Source organism: Amphibalanus amphitrite, unplaced genomic scaffold (assembly GCF_019059575.1).
Source record: "Amphibalanus amphitrite isolate SeventyFive unplaced genomic scaffold, NRLGWU_Aamphi_draft 000234F_arrow, whole genome shotgun sequence".
NCBI classification, from domain to species: Eukaryota; Metazoa; Arthropoda; class Thecostraca; order Balanomorpha; family Balanidae; genus Amphibalanus; species Amphibalanus amphitrite.
The window spans coordinates 648,962-670,485 of NW_024881729.1; the positions used below are offsets into that span (position 1 = coordinate 648,962).

The 21,524-nt window shown below is 50.5% G+C and overlaps 1 protein-coding gene and 1 long non-coding RNA gene across 9 annotated transcripts in view; one reads left to right on the plus strand and one right to left on the minus strand.

The window, feature by feature from the left end:
• The window catches only part of LOC122385878 (protein O-mannosyl-transferase Tmtc3-like), a 60,083-nt gene extending 43,431 nt beyond the window's left edge, over positions 1-16,652 (minus strand). Inside the window, exons 1-2 of one of the 7 annotated variants that reach the window (XM_043374484.1) lie at positions 16,595-16,652; positions 10,836-10,979 (exon numbers count right to left, since the gene is read on the minus strand). In XM_043374484.1, the coding sequence (XP_043230419.1) occupies positions 10,836-10,848 (13 nt within the window). In that variant the 5' untranslated portion in view covers positions 10,849-10,979; positions 16,595-16,652. Of the gene's footprint in view, positions 1-8,262; positions 8,531-10,835; positions 10,980-11,707; positions 11,786-13,268; positions 13,402-16,568 lie in introns of those variants that run through there. The other 6 variants (XM_043374486.1, XM_043374480.1, XM_043374481.1 and 3 more) reach the window with 6 other exon arrangements.
• On the plus strand, positions 15,657-20,292 carry LOC122385883. 2 transcript variants are annotated; one of them, XR_006257295.1, is made up of 4 exons: positions 15,657-17,630; positions 18,225-18,367; positions 19,083-19,380; positions 19,826-20,292. It is a non-coding gene; the product is annotated as an uncharacterized LOC122385883 (long non-coding RNA). The 2 variants fall into 2 exon arrangements; XR_006257294.1 differs by lacking the exon at positions 15,657-17,630 and having other exon boundaries at positions 17,951-18,367.
• The last annotated feature ends 1,232 nt before the right edge of the window (positions 20,293-21,524 follow it).

Consider the following 21,524-nt stretch of genomic DNA (forward strand, 5'->3'; position numbering starts at 1 on the left):
AAAAAATGCTAACGTAGTAGGTAACTTTGACTGCCGATGCTATATTACTACAAAGCTTTTTGGCTTCATGCATGCCCCACAAAAACAAGGGACACTATCGTTACAAATGATAGCGAGAAAAAAAAAGCTCCTGGCGATTACGGTCAATCAGTTGTCATATCCCAGAGGCGCTTTACCTGTGCTCAGTGTCCTAAAATTTGTCGATTTGGGTGGGAAACAACAGCCAAATGATGGCAATTTTCCACTCTCATTTCAAATCTTCGAGAGCGATATTCCACTCCCAACCTCAAAAAACGAGGAGTATCTGCGTGCATGGTCGTAAATATCATATCGATACATGTAATACAAGCTACATTCTACCACATGTGTGTGGTGATGCACGCTATCAATCCGTTTTCACTTCATTCTTCCCACTCCCACCTGTTTTTAGCTTTCCCTGACCGGCAATTTTCCACTCTCATCTCCCTGGTAACTGAATAATTTACCCCTCCGACACCCAAACCAAAATATAATTCTGGGACACTGCCTGTGCTGACCAGAAAACCAGTGGCTGATGCATCGTCACCGAGCTAAGACACCGAACGCTACTCCGGCGGTCGTTTACACAAATAATGATGGGCCATTACCGATCGATTTTCAATGACACGCCTGTGCCCGCAGCCATCAGGAGCCCATAATGGTGCACATTAGCAGCGATTGTCATTATCGGCTTTATATCCCCGATTACGGAAGAAAGATGGAGAAGGGCGATACCAAATGGTGGCCAAACCTGCTCGTCTTGGAGGAAAAAATCGACACTACCTTGTGTCTAAAAATCGAGGATGGCGCTAATCAGTAAAAAAAAGAAAACACACACATAAGTGATAAGAAGGCAACAAATGACAAGAAAATTCCACATCTGTTCGCTGCATTTTCCGCGGGTCGCTCTCAACCCCCAATGAAACAAGAAAACCGGCGTCTAGAGGTGCTCTGCGCCAGGCTCCGTTTTAGATCCGTATCAGCCACCGTATATACCGATCGGACAGAGCATTGACCGACAGAAGAGCCAGTCACGTTTCACCCATCGCTCCATCCACCACTGACAAAGCCAAGGAAATCACTCTAAACTGACGACAAATAACGAAATGGCTTCTGCTAGAAAACAATGGGGCATAGGTAATCTGCCCCAGCCGTTCAAAGCCGTCCAAATTACAGTTGTTTGTTCTGCAGAGAGGTCCATCTACAAGCCAAACACGCGCGGTGCCGCGCGCTGGCGGTGGTCCGGGGGCGCCACTCTGACCTCGTGCCACCACCACTCTCCTAGAATGGACACAAAACACGACGGCCGATTTCAGCTCAGCCCGGATAGAGGCTAATGCAGCAACAGGTGGACCGACGGGGTTAATGTGGGGCAGCTATTCCGCTGACGGTGGCTTGGAGGTGGAAATGAGACTTCTTGAAGGTAACTTCATGAAGGTAGCTTCTTCAATTCTCTAAACTTGGAGATTGTCACATCCACAGCAAGGCTCTATGGCGTTTACGAAGAATCAGCTTTAGTTCGGAGAGTTGAGTGCGGAGCCGACATGAATGGAGACTCGCTACCTTGCTCAACTTGAGATCCCTACTCTCTTGCCAGGCTCCCGACTTGTTCAACTATCTCGTGTGCCTTGCTCCCACCAATGCCCGCTGTCCGTCCATGTGCCGCCAGCAGTCGGTCCGACCGTCTGTCCCGCGGCCCATGGCCGTCCGCGTGCCACGCATAGCGCATCCAGGTCGCCCGGATCGGCAAAAACACCGGCTGCCGCTCGGTGGCCGGTCGGCAGCGGCGGTCTCCGGTCGTCCGGACAGCCACCGAACAACCACGGCACTCGCCGGGAGCCAGGCTTCCCAACATCGGTACGTGAGTTTATGCACAGCGCACTAGGACGGGAGCTCTCAGACGCTCTGTTTTGTCAGTCAAGCTATAAACCGCACTGGCAGGCCGGGCGGTCTATCCACATGGAATCCACGCTGGTATCCACGCTGGCATTATAGCGGTCTGGCGCTCTGGAGCAGGACGATGGGCGTTGTCGCGGTGCGACTGAGTCTGAGCTGACGGTTGCAGGGCAGATCTCGCCCAGCGTCCGACCTCTGTCCGTCTGGCAGGCCGACGGCAGCTCGGAGCAGCTAACGAGCGGTGGCAGCCGATGGGCGGCGCGATACCACGGGCGGCGGCGGCGGACCGGGCTGCGGCGCACCCCGCGTCACTGCCGTGATCGGTCGGGCAACCTGAGACCGAGGACAGAGGACAGGCTGGCTGAGAGAACGGCAATCAGTCTTAGCTGGAGGACCAAGCCGACTACCAGAACGGTTAGTCGACTTAACCGGTGAACAAAGAACAAATTTCAGGCATAACAGCGAACGCACTGAGCCCACAAAGGACCGGTCTACGACACGCCTGTCCAGCCACCGTTTCTAATCCCACCGCCCGCCGCTACCTATCGCCATCAGACCGGTCGTGCCGTCTCATCACATCACCTCACGTCACATCAGCTGCCGTCAGACGACTGGAGACGCACGTCAGTCTCGCAACACGCCAGCCAAGATCACCGACACGCTCAACCCAGCTCAACTAGCTCCAGACACCAGCGGCAGTGACTGTCGCCATTCCACCATCATACGACAGTAGTCCACAGACTGACACTTTGAGACAGCCGTGTAGCGGCCGTTGGACGGAGCCCGGCCACGCCCCATCCCCGGGCGCTGACGGCTAACCGCCGGCACGCGCCGTTCACAGGCTGAGGTCAGCAGCCGGTGGTGCGGGATGCTCCCCTCTCAGCGGCTGACCGCAGTCATCCTAACTTACTCTCTACTCTCCGCTAACAGGTGGGGTGAGTGTTCGTTCAATTGAGAGGGACAAACGCAGTCATGTGGTAAAGGTATGAACATCTGGGTAAACGGAAATGACGGAAATTGCGCGTGACCGATACTGTCGTAAAATGGAATGTTGGCGGAGCTGACAGACGGTGCGGTACCCGGTTGAGCGCCGGTAGCACGGGTATACCTCGGTTTGCCAAAGGCGGTTCCCACAGGAGTCTGCGGTAACTGAGATATCGCTGACAGCGACTGCCAGTCCACCGGCAGCGGTACTGCGGCCGACCGCCGCGCCGTATTTCTGCCCGACCGCAGCGGGCGGCGGCGAGCGGTGCATTCCACTCGGCGCGCGGAGATTGGACGAAAGATGGAGCACCGCGGCCACACTGCTCGGAGGGAGGGGAGGCAGCGGCGCCGCTCACCGGCTCTGAATGAACTGCGGCTCCTCCCCGACGGCCGATCGGCAGCCAGACAGACCGACACTCGGGAAAAACACCGCACAGAAAAACCGTCCGGCAGACGAGCACAGACCAGACCCGCCGCGCAGTACATACGCAGGGGAGCGGGGGAATGAATAGGCCAATCGAGGGAGAAGATGCATCGAGTGCATCTTACAAGGGAGCGACGGGTGATCGTAACGATCTGCTTCTAGGCATCAGTGTTCAATGCTTTGGCTATGATTCCATATAGCAATGGGACCAGGATAATGAGACGAACATCAACAAGAAACGCAAGCGGAACAAGCCAGAAGCAAGCTAGCAGACCGTGAGACGAGGTAAAACCACAAACATTCACACGAATGCACCCAGAGAGAATGGCTAAATCAACCGACAGGGAAAGTATCGCCCCATCAGTCTCACGGTGTCCGGCAGTTCCGCCAGTACGCATACCTTCCCGGTCACAGCGACCACTCTTCACGTCGCGGTCAGCGTCGCTGCCTTTGCCGTGGGACCGCGATGTGCCTGTCGTGGCCGGCGGGTGGGACGGGGCAGCCCGGAGGCCGGGACGGACGTCTTTGAGGCCGCCACCGGGCCGCCGCTGGAATGTATGACCGGCCCAGCCCGACTGCCGGGCTGGTCCGACCGCGAGAAGGCGGGGGGGGGGGGGAGGTACGGCACGCAGTCCAACCAGCGAGATTGCCAGAGATTTGAGCGACAGTCATCCTAGCCGTGGGCAGTTTGGGAGAGAGAAGACTGAGTGAGCCAGCCGAGGACGGGGGAAACATGGCAGAAAACGGACGACTTTGTAGACCTGGCGAGATTCGTTTTCACGAGGCAGCGTCGGCACCCGACCACTACCATTTGGAAGAAAGACGAGGAAACTCCACTGTCATCCGCCAGACGGATGTCCCGGCCCGGCCATTGACTCTGAGCTCTCGACTCGAGCCCACCTCTCAGGCCGACTCCCACTGTGACATACCTGGCCGCCGCGGGCCGGGCGTTTGGGCCGGCCTGACGCGCCGGGCGGTCCGCCGGCCCGGCCGACCAGACGCTGGCGGACGAGGGGTGAACGCACGGGCCGAGCCGGCCGCGAGCCGCCGCCGAGCGACCGCGCGGCGACGGCCGGGCTGCCGAGTGCGCGGTCAGAACATACGCACGTAACAGAGCAGTACCCTGGCTCACAGAGCCAGCTGTGGATTGCGGTGGATGTAAGCCCAAGCAGTTGTAGACCTACTGAAAGAGCTAGAAAGAGCAGGGACGTGCCAGAACGGCAAGGGTCAGAATGAACGGGGTCGTATGAGGTCAACAGACCGGGCCACTGATTAGGGATCACACTGACAAATGAGAGCGATCAGGAGGGATAGGAGATCACGCTATGTGTTCGTCGTGCGATCGTCAGCCAATCGGAAAGACAAAGGGGAAAGAAACGGGGAAGATAATACCCGGATCAAAACAAAACAGAAGAGGCAATGTGGCAAAATGTTGAAGCTCAATTGCGCCCGTCGGAACCGAGGCACGGTTTCCACGCCACAAAACAGTTCGACCCCATCAAACGTCGCGAGTCAGCGCTAACGGTGTCCAGAGACGGCCGGTCGCGGCCCGGTCTACATTTGGTGGGATTAGCCGGCCGTGCAGTCGTGTCGTCGCCCGTCGAATCGACCCAAGGTCCCGGCGTACGGCCGGCGTCTGACCGGCCACGTCCGCCGACATCCGACAGGCCCGGCCCAGTGACGTGACCCGACGTCCGACACGTCTCGCCTCGTAACGTGACCCGACAGCGGTCAGGGCAGAGCCGAGGCACGTGCTACGTGGCCGCGTCGCCTCCTATCAGCTCGGCATCAGCGGCCGCCGCCTCGTACCGTTTTGTTCATGGAGACATGAAACACCATGACGGTCGTTCGTTAATTAATCAGACACGAACGGGTTTTCCGGGCCGGCCAGGCAGCATTTTGTCGTCCAATAAAAACGAGACTTCATTTAAGCATGAAGCCAGACGAGGACGACGCCTTGAGCGGCATAAAACCGTCCTTGGGTGCGATTATTATCCTGTTATTTATGCGACACAGATTTCCTGCAAACGGAAAGCAGAAAGCTGTGGTTGGTGTTGAACAAATGTGACCGTTTCAGTGTGTCCACCGGTCGATGGTTCCCTGCGGGACCGGACCGGTATAATTAGTGCAGCACCGAGCACGGCGCACGACCACGGCCACCCGGCACGACACCTGTCACGAACGGCCGGCTCATTTGGGCCGCCACGTCACCGGTACACCTCTGGCCCGGGGAGCCAATATCGCCGCCCGGTTCATAGTGTGAATGTAATAACCCAATGTCGGGCCGTGCCGCCGTCGGCTGTAAATAGTGCGGGCGCTGGGCCGACGTGAGGTGTCCGACGGGCTCTGACAGCCCAGCGCCGTTCATCACTGCAGAGTTAGCCAGGCGGTGGCGGCGCGGAGCCATCCAATCACATCCAGCTGCGACCACAGTCATGATTGTGCCCACTCGGACCGGAACGATGGAACTTGCAAATTGCAATGGAACTTGCACACGGGTGTCGGCTCATACCGTAGCAGTGAAACCACGGACCTCACCAGTGCTGGGTCAAATACGACCGACCCGATACCATGTGCGAGTCGCCTCATCGAGCCCCCGCCGACACAATAGTTAGCTTCATGAGACCTCGGCTCGCCTCTCGAACAATACCCGGCGCCTGGCGCAACACGCGTGCCCGACTGTCAACCGCCGACCGTCCCCAGACGGACATTCCGGCCGGCGCCGCCGCCGCTCTCCGCCGTCCCAGCCGACGACTCCGCTCAGTGACCTGTTGCCGCAGCACGCGGAGCCATTTAGAGAGCGTCAGAGCGCAGCTCGGTCGGCCCGGCGCGCTCATCTGACTTTGTAAACGTCTCATCATCGATGCCGACCTCGCTGTGACAATGTCCGCCTCTACTTAGCATCATGTCACTCACGCCGGCGCCGGGGTCACCGCGAGTCTCTCCGGAGAAACACCCGGCTCGCGCTGATCCAGTGCACTGCGCACCAGGCACCAGGCAGGCGCGAGGCAATCAGAGACTCCGGTCACCAGGGAGCCCGACTGCGGCGCCTGCCGATACTGGCGGTCCGCAGGGAGGCAGCGCGTGCTGGATACGCAGCCAGCGGAGCCGCCCTGATCAAAGACGCCCGCGAACATCAAAGGGACGACCCGATCGAGCCAGCGGCGGCGATGGAGAACGGCGCCAATATTAGGGCCGACTGCACGGCTGAGGGAGCCGCTACAAACAACGTCGAGGCATAGATTGGTCGGTAGACTGTGTATCACAGCGACGAGCTTAGAATGACTAATACAGCGAATGTCAGCAGCAAGAAGCTTCCCATTTGCTTTGATTAACTGGCAGTCGTCCTGGAAAATAATAACGTAATACATTTAACTTCCTGATGTCTTCCTATCAGATCAAATATTTAATTTCAATCTAAATATATGGAACATAAGTTGAACAAATACATGTGAAATCCAATCAGTGCAGTCACAACCGACGCTGCCTGTCGACTCAGCGTAACAATGAACATTGAACAATTGATCGGCATCTCTGAGAACTAGCTTATGCAGGTAACGACTATAACAAGCTACTGAACGATCGGCTCTCTCAGAAGACAGCTTCAGACACTCGCTAGGACGGCTCCGATCGCCGGACGGTTGAATAGCTTTCTATGACGGTCGCTGCTGCATGACACGATACCTGTCACTGCACCTGCCACACCCGTCACCGCGGCCGACAGAGCTGTCACGACCCGAGACGGCGGTGTCGGGCTGTCAGCTGACAGCTCCAGGGAGCAGCGGCGACATGGCATTCAGTGCTGGCGTGTGCTGAGTTATTACTTAGCTCTCTGCGGTCGGCTTCCTATGGGGACAGGGGAATGTCCAGGGGACGGGGAGGGGGAGAGGCTGCACGCACCTGCTGATGAGGGGAGGGGCGAGGGCGGGGCTGGAGGAGTATCACAAACACACTACACTGCGTGCATGGGGAGAGATATGTACTCTACTCAATCACGCCCCAACGGCCCATATCTAGCTTGGATGAGAAGGAGGCGACAACTAGAAAAACACACACTGTGGACACATAACAAGGCTTGGGCGAGGAGGGGAAAGGGCGGCACGCACACCCAAGGATACAAGGCCGACTTGAATAGCAAGTGACACGCACACGCACAGCACGGCATGCGGGGCACAGGATAAAAACAGGGAAGGGAAACACGGAGAGGATAGAGCGAGCCCGGAGCCCGGTCCGAGGCATGCCCGCTGGGTTAGCGAGCTTTGCTGTAGCTTTTATAGGCAGACAACTTTTTGAGTGAAATGATCGGTTGTCAAACGAAAGAGACATCAATAAGCGTAAAACGACATGTTTCGCCATGGCTTATAATCAGGATACGAACTTACACCTTTTCCAGCGTTCCAACCAACACATCCTAATCCATCAATGTCGGCGAAACTTTGGCTCCGTAATCCGTACCTACCCGCCCCATTGCCTCAAAGTTGGCAGAACGTGCGACTGCGACAAAGATATGCAGCGAGCTACCATCGCCAGCCTCATAGTTGCGCGGATTACCGACAATTACCATAATCTTTCCTTCATTCACAAGCCTAAAACAAACCAGTCAATACGCTTAGAAGCACGGGTGCAGCTGTCCTGCACATGTAACCACTGACCAGCAAGCCCACATTCAAGCAACTACGGCGAGCTCATGACACCGACCACCGGCGGCGCTGGGCGACCTTCCATGTATGATGCCTGTCCGGGTCGATAAGCATTACAAAACTGCGCTCTGCAGCGGCGGTGACAAGCGGCCATCACCACTCGGTTCCAGTGCCCACGCTAAGCCGGTCATTGGAGTGATTTATCGGCCGTGGCCGCCAGCAGATCGGGCCGCGATCGCAGCTGACGTCAGACCACGCCGACCGACGTTTTTACGTCGCCGCGTGCGATAGTGCACCCACCTGAGGAAACCCGACGGTGCCGGTCTCCGCGGAACCGTTACGGCGCTCGGTGACAGACCGGCTCCGGGAGTCTGAGCTTTGTGGACGATCCTCCGCGCAGGGTTCGCCGGCAGCGACACAACAGCGACCCGCAACTCACCGCGCGGCCACGCACGCGACTGACGGCGGCGAGCGGCCGGCGACCGACGCGCCTACCCCGCCCCAGGCCGAGCGGCGAGCGACCACCAACTGATCGGCGAGGCCAGTCGCCTACCTCAGCGCCCCTGGCGGCGACCACCGCAAACTGAGTCAACAAGGTGCCGGCCCGGACCGGGCGGATACCTCGGAATGTCACTGAAAAGCGGCTCATTCCGGGCTGAGGGGATCAGAGACGATCACAATAGAGCACATAATGAGGACAGACATCAAGGACGGGATCGGGAGGGATGGGCACCGGGGGCGGGGAGGAGCTGATCCGTCCATATCGCGGGAAAAGTCGCGGAAAAAGGCATCACTGGAAACATCGCGGAAAAGGCCCAAGGTAACGGCAGGCAAAACAGCCTCCAAATGAGTCACAGGTCGAGCGAGACCCGGCAGCGACAGAGGTGAAACCACCGTCCCGGCGAGCTCGGCAGTCAGTCGGCGCGAGACGTTCCCGAGACCGTCGGTAGACTAATCATCCACAGAGTATCGTCCTGTTCGGCAAGAAAAAGGAAAACATGCGGTGTGTTCGCATGAGAAATGCCACATTCGATGCCTAATCAAATAAAGAAAGCTACCGGTGAGACTCCGGGCAAGCAAACATAACGAGTCAGCATAACCTTTGGGACATCAAAGGGATCGTTATCAAACCAGTATAACGCCTTTTGGGGCGACTAACGGAGCGAGCGAGAGGGTGAGCCTTGCACGTGCAAAATTTCGAGGGGGTACCTCCCGCTGACTTGTGCACGGCCCCCTACTAACCGGTCTCTAGCGATGTGCCAAATTTGAGCACAATCGGCCCAGCCGTTCTCGAGATCTGGAAGCGGCACCCTGAACGTGCGCACGTGCAAAATGGGTCCCAACTGACTTGTGCACGGCACCCTACTAACCGGTCCCTAACCATGTGCCAAATTTGAGCGCCATCGGTCCAGCCATTCTCGAGATCTGGAATCGACCCCTACACGTGCGCACGTGCAGCAGCACCCCAACTCTGGCACATGGATATACATTGCCTAGTGGGTGCCTACCTACATGCCAGCTTTCAGCGCAATCGGCCAAGTAGTTACCGAGATATTGCAACAATTACAAAAGTGACACCTCTTCGTTTTGCACGTGGCACGTGCATAAGGGGTCACCCACATCCATCGGGAATAGTCCAATACTTGGTAGAAGGAATGCAGCTACCCTACAAAAATTACCGCATGTAAATCGGTCCAGTGGTTGCTGAGATATAAGCGTCGCAGAATCGTGACCACGGCCGGCCGGCCGGCCGCTCATACTCAGAAATATCCGTTTTTCTACGTAAGACTCCGCTCGCTTCGCTCGCTCCGTAATTAGACATTGAACATCGGCAGTAGCAATGAAACAGAGTCCGTATTCCGTACAGTCAACCGTACCACCATACCGTCGTGTAGAACGTAGACGAATATCAAACGACCCCTCACACAGCAAATTATGAGCAAAATATGTAATCAGACTACCGCACCTATCCGGTTATAACCAACATTAGGCATTCTAAGTTAATTTCGGCACCCGTGGGCCGATGTCTAAAGCTTGGTTCACTAAGTGTCTCCAGTTTGGTCGACACTTGTCTCCACTCCAGTCGTCCCTTTCTCCGATCCCGTCGTTCCGTGTTTCCGCTCCGGTCGACTCGTGTCTCCGCTCCCGTCTCTTGCTCCCGACCCGTGTCTCCGTTCCCGTTTTTTGCTTTTAACCCGTGTATCCGTTGACCGTTCCAGTCGTCCTTCGTCTCCATTCCAGTTGACCCTGTCTCCGTTCCGGCCGACCCGATGTCTCCGCCTCGGTCAACTCGTGTCTCCACCCCGGTCAACTCGTGTCTCTGATCCCATCGACCCGTCTCCGCTTTGGTCGACCTGCATCTCAGGTTATCTCCGATCCGATCGGGCTTAGTCCAAAATGGTGAAAGGCCTTCTTACAACACTCGACCCATTACACAGGCTGACAAGACACAAACACAATGCTTCAGTTAAAAGTCATCAAAATGATAAGAATGGGGTGATTCAGCATATCACAAATTGATTGGAGAATGCCAACAATTGATGAATGTGTGGGAAACCAATTGCAGAGCTAAAAGAAGCATGGTAAGTAAGGTCAAAGATTTGCAAAGACTTGCAGATGTAGAGCTAATGTTGTCAACTCGACATGGCAATAGCTGATAACAAAGCATTCTGTCTGTCATAAATAGCCATAAAGCAAGCAGCAATAATGAATGGGAGTATACCTGCATCCCAGCAGGAATCACTAATAGATCATATCACACAACAAAAACACATACCTACTACACATGGACTTAATCTGCTTTTATGATCTTATACTTTTCCCACTGAAGAAACTAATAGTCTTGCCTCACACAAAGTGTGTGGTATCCTTACCTTGAGCTGACATGATGAGGTAGGTGGTTCAAATTAGCAGATCCAATGAAAACACTCTGTCTTGATGCCTGCAGCTCTCAGCAGGTCAGCTCCAGAGTCTATGCACTCAGCATGAAATTGTTTGAAACTGACATAAGCTTGGACCTGGTAGAAAGACACATGCACCATAAGAAGGGTTGATGTATCTAAATATTTTATAGGCTGTCACAGGCATACCCAGACATGTGCACGGATCCCAGAAGAAGACCAAACACGACAATCAAGAAGACTGAGATTAGTGATCCCTGCGTAGGATTTTTGTTGAAAACTTTGCTTATGAAGGCCTCCAAATGACCTAATGTTCTTGCATTTCTTCAGGCTTGACAGTTCTGAGAAAATTCCTGAAGATCCATCTCAGATCATGGATCCAAAATGGATCTAGAGGGACTTTCTCAGAACTGCCAACTCTGAATGAATCCACAAACATTGGTTCATTTGTAGGCTTTAATAAGCAATGTCTTCTATTATAATTCCATGATTGAAGATCATTAATCTAGTGGCCATCTCGATTTTTGTGTTATGTTGTGTGGGATCTGCGCACATGTCTCAGTCTGAGCGGTCTGAGCTGAGCATACCTATATGATTATCTTTGCATTCATCCAATGACGGCCAAGGGCATACGAAATACAAAATCATTCAAAATGCATGCAAATTCCAGAATGATAGCAATAGAGCTCAATTTGAGATTACATCTGCTAAAAATTATGCTTTTCAAGGCTGCAAAAGAAACAGAAATCTGAGAAATGCATGTTCCCTCAACCAATATATACACCACTAGTCATTACTTTCTTGTAATGACATAGGAATTTGGATCACATGGAACATAACCGTACCTACAACTGAGTAGGCACATCAATAAATCAATGCAAAGAAAGGCAGAAACTGGGCAGAAACTTGGCAGAAACACCAAACCGCCGCACACGGTCATTGAATTGAAATAGCCATATTGCCTCATGTAAACATCGCCACGAATGCTAAACCACTGTCCAATTTGCCTATTTCAAGGAAAATGCAATTCAAACGTCCAGAAAGTAGAAAATACATGTGACATGAGACACATGTTCTAAATCGTGATGATATTTCAACAACTTTTTATTTACCTATATATCAGAAAGAAATTAGAATAAGATCAGTCAGTTTATATAGCCTTGGATCAGTCTCTTATATATGTGAGACAAAAATTTGAGACCTTAGCTAGGACATTATTAAATAATGGTTGTAGTGGAATTCAATGAAATCAATAATTGGGCTCTTTAATTTGAGAATAATAAAAGCAAAACAGGATTGAAGTGTTAATTTATTGTGAAAATATGTGTCGAATTGCATTACTTTTGCTGTGTTTTAGTTTGATTTCGGTATCCTTGATTCACCAAGTTCTTTTTCCTTCTGGCACCTCTTATACTAAATCTGACGTCTTGAGTAAATTTTTATAAGATGTATATTTAGGTAATGAAATGCGTAAATTATAACAAAATAACCAGAATTTCTGTCCTCCAAAATGATAAACTGTTCGCTTTTTGGAAAATACTCGAACGTTAAAAGCACAATTGTTTTCACCTTCAAGCGCTTTGTCTCTTGCTGCTGATGATTGGTTTATGTCTTATGACATCATGAAACCAAATAAAATATCGAAACAAATTTCTCGTGTTTGCTCAGAGTGCTTCGTATTTGAAACAAATTAATATTTGGGATTTGGGATATGTATGTTTTTTTATGTATTTCACTATTTGTTTTAGGTATGATATAAATTGGTTCCAGGTTTTATGGCTGATATTTTTGGGGAAAAGGAGAGGGTGTTTCAGTTTGTGAAAACACTTTTGTGTTCCAACATGGAGCCTGAGCTGGTTCAGGAGTCTAAAAATGAAAATCAATTTAATTTAGCATAGTTAGGTAGGTAACAGGGCTTTGCCAATATTTTGTCATGTACTGTATAAATGAGTTTTGTGTGTGGTTTAGGTACCTTTTACTAACAGTTTGTTGCAATGGAAGCACGTATCAGTATTCTCACCTACCCTGCGAAAAAATATTGCTGCAGGGTTAAAAATATGACTAACTTCAAGGGACCCTCCCACCTTAAAAAAGTTAATGAATTGGCATTAAAGTGGTGTACCGTGAATCAGAAAGAGCGAAAATGAACATCTACCAAATTTTACCGAAAAATATTCACCCGTTTTTGAAATGTAAGACTTTTATTTTATAACGCGCGGTCAATGGGCTTGATGACGTCATCAGAGTCCGTTAGTGTTAAGAGATAGGGACTACGCTGGTCCCACCCTGCAAGTAAAGGGAAGAAATTTCGGTAAATATTTACTTTAGGACCGGCACACTTTTTCAAAGGGAAATTTTCGACAATCTTCCATTATTTGACATCCTAAATCAAGAAATGATACTTACATGTCACCAAAACTGCAAAAAGTCACACAAAAACTTGATAAAATCCAGTCATCTCACCCCGCGTCACGTAACGTACACCGACGAAATTATACGAATGCGGCGATTAGGATAAACAACGTGGTTGCACCGTTGCCATTTGCGAAAAGGAAAAATGTTTGCATGTTTAATTCAATGAAAATGACGTCATAATACCAAACAAAATAGGGGAAATGTTGGGAACCGGGGTTTTTGGGTGGGGGAGCAAATGGGGTAGAATAGCAAATTAAACACGGAAAAAATTATCAGAACATAACCTAACCTTACCTAACCTGACCTACTGATATTTGCCTACCCGGGGATAAGGAAAAAGTGGTAAAACCGGTTCGCCGCCACAACACTAAGGTATTTTGACCACTATTTTCAGCTGGCCTTTTCATTCCAAAAAAGGGAACGAGGCCTCATATTTTTATATGTTTTATTATTTACATATACATTCAAGGGCGGATCTAGGGGGTCGTTTTGGGGGGGGTCACCAGTCGGCCGACATACCAGGTCTGGTGAATGAATTCTGACGACCGGGGGGGGGGGGGGGGTAGGGAGCGAGTATGTCGAGATCAAAAAATGACATTTGATCTTCGTCGTTTATAAGATGAAGTTTTATCGTAAGTCACTCGGCTCAGTAGTTTTAGTTAGTGAAACCCACCTATATAGGAGCGTCGCCACGGATTTTTTACTGGGGGGGGGGGGGGGGAGGCGGGTCGACCGACTTAAAAACCCAGAAGTAGATATAGTTACCTCACTTTTAGCCTAATGCATTAGTAAATAGTAGCATACAGTCACGATCTCTCTTATTGACCTGTGTATGAATCGGCGGCGCGAAGCGCCGCAAAAATTTGCAAAAAAAAAGTTGTCAAAACACAGCTCTAAAACACAAATATTACAACCTTTTTAGCATGCTAGTACAAGCCGGAGTTCCTTCACAGTACACATATGAATTCCGATTCAATTTGACACGGTTGGTGTTATTACAGTCACTGTTATTTCTCTCTTATTGATTGGTGTATAAATCGGCGGCGCGAAGCGCCGAGAAAATTTGCAAAAGAATGTGTCGAAACACAGCTCCAAAACACAAATTTTACCACCCTTTTAGCATTGCAGTACAAGCCGGAGTTCCTTTACAGCACACATATGAATTCTGATTCAATTTGACACGGTTGGTTTATGTAATTACAGTCAAGATTTCGTATTGACCTGTACGTATGTACATAAATCGGCGGCGCGAAGCGCCGCGAAAAATTTGCAAAAACATTTGTCAAAACACAGAGGGGGCCTCCTCTCTACAGAGGACCACCGATCTCTCCTGCGGGCCTCCTCTTTTCACAGGGCCTCTTAACTACAGAAGCTACAGGGCCTCCTCTCTACAGAGGGCTTCCTCTCTACTGAGGGTCTCTCCCTTTAAGAGGGCCTCCTTTACAGAGGGCCTCCTCTCTTCAAAGAGCCAGAGGACCTCATCTCTGCAAAGGGCCTCCTCTCTTCAGAGGGCCTCTTCTCTACAGAGGGCCTCCTTTCTTCAGAGGGCCTCTTCTCTACAGCGGGTCTCCACTCTTCAGAGGGCCTTCTGCATTCAGGCGGTCTCCTTTCCACAGAGGGCCTCCTCTCTACACAGGGCCTCCTCTCTACATAGAGCCTTCTCTCTACAGCAGGTCTCCTCTCTACAGAGGGCCTCCTCTTTAAAGGGGTCTCCTCTCTACAGGGGGCCTCCTCTCTACTGAGGGCCTCCTTTCTACAGAGGACCTCCTCTACAGAGGGCCTCCTACCTACTGAGGAGTCAGAGGGGCCCTAGTGGTCAGACACAGACACTAGCGGTTATTCACTGGAGGCCCCAGGAAGTAAGAAGGGCCCTAGCTGTCAGGCTGGTCAGAGGGCCCTGAATGTCCTGACGTGATTTTTGGGATTCCCGTGAATTTCTTTCGCCTCAGACGTGATTTTGACCTGCCAGGGCCCAGGGGCACTAAAAATAAAACAAACAAAATAAAAAATGAAAATAGGACATCACCAAAATTAAGTGACCGAAATCCGTTGAGTTTTTAATTTTGCGTATAGGTAGGGGCACCACGAATTAAATTCATGACCATCCCCTTGGAGTTTTCCTGGATCATCCCCTGGTGCTCGCACGGTTGAGACAAAAACGAGTAAGATTCTGGTCTTCAATACGCCTTTTCACGCAACACGATCCAGAAAAACAAAGGTATTAGCTCAGAAGTGTTTGACAGGTGATTTTGAGCATGCAAGACGGCGTCTATAGCGCATTTAGGTCTTCGGCTTTTGGGGGGGGTCAAATGACCCTCTCAGACCTTTTGGGGGGGGTCATGACCCCGTGGACCCCCCCCAGGATCCGCCAGTGTATACATTATCCAGAAATGTATTCAGGGCAGGACTGGTGTATTTCTGTAAAGTATTTGCGAAGATAATTTTGAAGCCGGCTCGCCATTTCGAAAATAATCAATCTTAGGTTGTAGGGATTCTTTAGCAACGAAAATGTGTTTTCATCCTTAAAAATAAAAACTAATAGTGAAAAACTATTATCATAGCCTCATATTGCTTCTTTGAATTTCGAAACCACCATGCTCCCAAAGTTGTCATCCCGCCGGACCTGCCAAAGTTATACCACAAATTCTCGAATAATACCAGTGGTGTGGGTTTCAAATCAGTAGCAGTCAATATCAAAATTGAATTGTCTTTCATATTTTATGTGTGTTTTGCATTTACTAATGCCCAAAACTAGAATTAATCCATGTTGAATACATCACCACCATTGGTGTTCTTTGTCACCCTGTTCCACTAAATTTAATATTGTTTAAAAACAAGACCGAGTCGGCATCTAAATAAACCACCAAAATGTGCAAAAATGCACAGACTATAACATATAAAAGTATTAAAGCTCAGCTAATTGGGGCTCATTGTCAATTTACCTTCCAAAGTTGAAATTTAAAGTTTTGGGTACCAAACAGTCTTGAACAAAAACATTCATAGTTGGTAAACCTACCGCAGATGGGCTCATAAAAGGTGTTCATCATAATAAAAATTAAATTTTCTTTCCCGATAAGCATGTTTTATTGCAGTTTCGGTGTCATAAGATATATTTTTTTGGTCTAGAATGTGAGAGCTTCCTTGCTGCCAAAAGTCACACTGTAACAATCAATGAAATATTACTAAGAAATAAAACCGAGTCGGCATCTATTTATAGTACAATAATATACAAAATTAAATTTTCTATCTGCTGGTGTAAGGTTTTATACAAAATAAATTGGGGCTCAGTACGAAATTCCATGTTAAAAACTGCAGACCATGATTATCGCCTTCAGCTGCGCACAGTTTACTGTACTGCTATCGCTAGCGAACGCCAGCTCTCTCATTTGATTGGTTTAACGGCGTGTTCGTTGCTGACGGAGAACATCCCTGATTTTTGAATTTGTTTTGATTAGGCCGATTAGGCACATTGGAACTCGGTTAAAGGGACACTCCCACCTTAACATTAGTTTTGAGTTGAGATAGCCAAATTGGTGGCCATGGCCTGCAAATACCGGTTTGGGCACTCACAACATCGACAAATGCTTTAATTCGGAGATATGGAATTTCAAACTTGCAGTTTTCGGATTCTAAGGGGCTAGTGCATTGGTATGCCCCCTTAGAATTTGTGACGTCAGCGGAGATCTAACGATTTTTAAATCTTTTACTAAAACGTTTGGTAGCACGCGGTGGTATATGCTGCTTTGCGCGCAACAAATGCCGCACTTTCAAATAAAGTCGCTAGGAACAGCGGAGATCCCGAAAAGTAAACAAAAGTAAAAGTCTAATATCTTGAAAACCAGTGAATATTTTTCGATGAAATTTGGTAGATATTCGTTTTCGCTCTTTCTGAACCGAGCGACATCACTTTCGTGCCAATTCATTAACTTTTTTGAAGGTGGGAGGGTCCCTTTAAAATTCAATTTAAAATTGTGCAGCTTGTTGATGGTAGAAGTTGTGAAGCGCATAACATAAAAGAGTTGTGTAGAGATTGTATGGGGTGTTGGCGTTTTTTGTAGTTTCCTTTTTCTTGTGCTCTTTTGAGATCTTTGCAGGGGTTGGAAATTTGCAATCACACAGTGTTTTTTGTTTTGTTTTCATGCCACAATTATGGGCAACATGGCAGGGCAAAGTTTGCCTCAAGTCCTGGCTCGTTCGTAGCCTTGATTTGCATTCAAGAAAGCAGGTCTGTGCCCAAATGCACGCTGCACATTTTTTATATTCTTCAAAGCAATCGAGGACCGAGGTTCATTTGCCGATGCTGCATGGAGTATGCGAAGCAAAGCAGTGTCATGCTGACGCGGAGACAAAGACGTGAGTATGAAACACAATACTACAATACAGAGTATGACTACAATACTTGGCAAAAAGGCAAGCAAAATGCATCACTTAGTTCGACTAATCCGCATCATTCTATATCAACCAATCTGGAAATGTGTACCCTCCAGTGTACCAGTATGCCCTGCATAAATGTGGCAGAATTGAGCCAGAGCCCATGCTAAGCGTGAATTGCTGTGTTGACCTACAAACCCCACCATGCACCAGGCATCCTTGAGCATGTGCTGTGTTGTGCAGGTGATTGTGCATTGGTGTTCATGTGCTCCTGGGTGCCTTTTTGGTGGGGGGGGGGGGGGGGAGGTCGAGCTGGTTTTAGACTAGCAACATTATTCCTAGACAAGTTATTTGTTGATTTTTTACATTTACTTAAGTTACATTTGGAAAGTCTTACATTTGGAGTACAGCTAGGCACATCAGCCCACCATGGGAGTCTGACTAGTAAAATGTAGTGTTTGCAACCTGTGGTGACATTGAATAAGCCAAATGATATAAGATCGTCATTGTGCGCTGCTGTCGCCTTTGTTTTCATTGTGTGTTGTGTGGTTCTTGAGTTATCATCCTATCCACCAGGTTGTATCTGGCGGTGGTTCTGGAGACAGCGCGGTTCGATCCAGCTGTGGGCCGGACGTCACCCAGCAGAAATGGCAGCGTGTTATCACCAGCTACGAGGCGCGCATACAGACATTGTCCAGAAACAATCACGTCATATCCAGGTCAGTTGTGCATCCCACCGACTCTGTAGGGCAGTGATATAATGCCAATTGTGTTACCTGCCCCCTGATAGGTGATAATGGCGTCCCCCCGTCCTCGTTGAGTGGCGTGATGACTGTGACCGGTCACCGGTCGACCACAGGTCGATCGGGGCCGGTTGTCGCTGTGGTCCGAGAGTCGAGGCGGGCCCAGGGGCGACCTCCTTGGCCGTCTGATCTAGGCGTGGTCCCATACATGCATTTCCCATCAATATGTGAATTTCTCAATTTATAGGTAAATGGTTGTGACCAATCACTGTTCAACATCTGCCAATATAACCCGACCTGCGTCCTCCTCTGGCCTCCACCCTCAGGCAGTCAGCTGAGTCAGATCCAGGACCAGCTCCAGAGCGTGAACCTGTCATTGAAGGCCGTCAGTCAGGCACCACCTACCTTCACTGTACAATCCTTCGGTGTTACAAGTTACAACCAGATTAATTGCTTTATGCTCCACTCAGTCTGCTGTTTGACCATAATGGGCTGTTTGAATGGCATGGCATATTGTGTCATAAGGAAAAAATATAGCATTGCAGTTAAAGGCCTACTTGCATGACTATGCTTCCAGTGAATGCTCTGAATATTTCTTGGTGAGTTAAATAGATTACCTTAGGGATATTCAGCATAGGACTTGAAAATGATATGGTCCCTAATGAGTCATTAACTCTTTACTGTGTTTCAGAGCGCCACGCGACCACGATGGGACTGCCAACGATGGCCTGCTCACCGACAGCTCCCCGCCAGCCAACGGGCTTCCGCCAGCCAACGGCGTTCTGCCCGCCGATGGTGGCCCGACGACCGACGGTCGCTCGCCGGCCGAAGGTGATCCTGTAGCCGAACGAGGCTCGCCGACCTACGCCGACCGACGCCGGCCCGCCCGCCGACGGCGCCCTGCCAGCCGACCGCGTCCCGCTCGCCGACGGCGTCGATACGCCGGCGCGCGTATCGACATTGATCAGAAACGATCACATTATGTCCAGGTCAGTAATTGTGTCAACCAACGCATCCACAGGTCAGCTGTGTCCATCTTCGTTACTAGGTCAGTGACCCTAGGTGGGTTGCTTGGGGGAACTTTATGTGTTGCCGGGATGGGATGTCTGCTAATGCAGGTGCCGTTGCAAGTGTCGTGACGCTTGATGGTCTCAGGCTTGAGCTTCGAGTGAGTGAGAAATGCTGAGTGAGAAATGTGTAATGTGTATACAGGCGAATGTACTGTTATTATGGATGAGTGTGCGACAGGGAACGTTATGAGGTATGATTCGCGGTCGCCGTGGCTGGTAGTGGCATTTTACGCGACCGTCGTGACCTGTGACGGCAGCCGTGACTGCTATAGGACAGTCGCCGTGACTGTTCTATAACGGCCTTCGTGACTGAAACGTGACGGTCGTCACTCGTCGTGACGTGCCGCGACTCGCTGTTTTGCAGGTCATTAGTCGCGGGCGCTCGAGCTGACGGTGTCGTCTGACGGCTCCACGGTGACCAGCGCCGCCTCCGCCCCGAGAACATCAGACTCCTGAAATGCTAATGGCCGTACACGAACAAGAGGCTCTAAACATCCAGGTGCAGGATACGCGCCATGCTCAGAGGCGTCATCTGGAGAAGGCCGCACAGTGCACTTAAGGCTGAGCTCGGGTGTAGTGCGCGCAGACAGATATGATCAACTGGCCATCAGATTTCAGTACGGAACTCAAGATGATTGGAGCCGACGTGGTTCGGTTGATGGTGTGTCAGGGTTGATTGAGAGTGGAGGCGAGACACCCGGATCTGTGAATGATACGCCGATACGGGTCTCGACGTCGTCTCGCAATTTGTGCTATGTAATATGACGGCTATGCCGTGGTATCATTCACTCTCGATGCGCTAATAAATAATAAATAGGACAGAGACTGGAATTAAGATTATTATATTTGGATGTAAAGGGGCAAGTTTTGGCCAGCGCTATATTAGAAATCGTGAGCGTGCTAGTTGCAATCAATCGCGCGCTTCTTGCTGAGCATCTGTGAGCGAGAAAATACTTTCTCTGGAACGTTCGTCGTAAAATATGTGTATCTTTGGAATGAGTTGTCAGAACATGAATGCATTTTTGGTGTCCACTGCAGCTGCTGTTCTGGAACAGAAACATGCCGAGATCGGCTGTGTAGGTATGTACTATGTACGCTGTGGCAAAATCAAGCAGCCGTACCATGAATCAAAAGCGATATGTGAATTAAAGTGGATATATTTCACTATTTTTTTTTCAGTTTTATCATACAGATCACAGAAATGCGTCAAATACTGATCACACCCGGTTCCAAACAACTAAACGCTTGCCATCACTGGAAAGTAAATAAACAATAAATACCCATGTGGCTGCCTGGCGTGATCCGAGACTCTCTCTCTCTCTCTCTCTCTCTCTCTCTCTCTCTCTCTCTCTCTCTCTCTCTCTCTCTCTCTCTCTCACTCACTCTCTCTCTCTCTTTCTCTCTCTCGCTCTCTGTTGTTGCTGACGCACACAGGACAACACAGCCGAATCGCGACGATGGAGAGCACGGAACGATGCTGGTGACTGGCGGACCAGCGAAAACAGGAAAGGAGATGAATAGCTCTAGCTCCCGTCTGCGCGCGGAAGGGCTCTGATTGGCGCGGCTCGCTGACTCCATTGGCTCATCAGACTGTTGTTGGTTCAATGGTTTCCTCCTTCCCCTCCTGGGGAGCATTCCTGTCTAGGGGTAAGATACTTGCCTCTAGATTCGGCCATCCGGGTTCGATTCCCGGGCAATGCACGTGGCATTGCCGCTACCTGACCGCTTGGAACAGCGTGAGAGTTCCGGTTAGCACCTTGGTCCACTGGATGTGGTGCTTAACCCAAACCAACCATCCTTCCCCTCCCACAAGCGCAGCCACTAGCCAGGTAGCTAAGTTGTGCGTGGAAGCGAGCGGCCAGAGCGGCGCTAGGTCATAGGTGTCGCCCTCCCAGCGACCGGGCAGTGCAGCTGGACACTGGGCAGTGCAGCTGGACGTGCCCCGGATGGTCCGCCTCTGATCTCGGCACACTCGGCAGAGTGCGACCGGACACTCCATGGAGTTGCATAGCGTCGATAGGCCGATGGTGTCGCTGTCGTAATTATAAAAGCGTAAGTAGAAG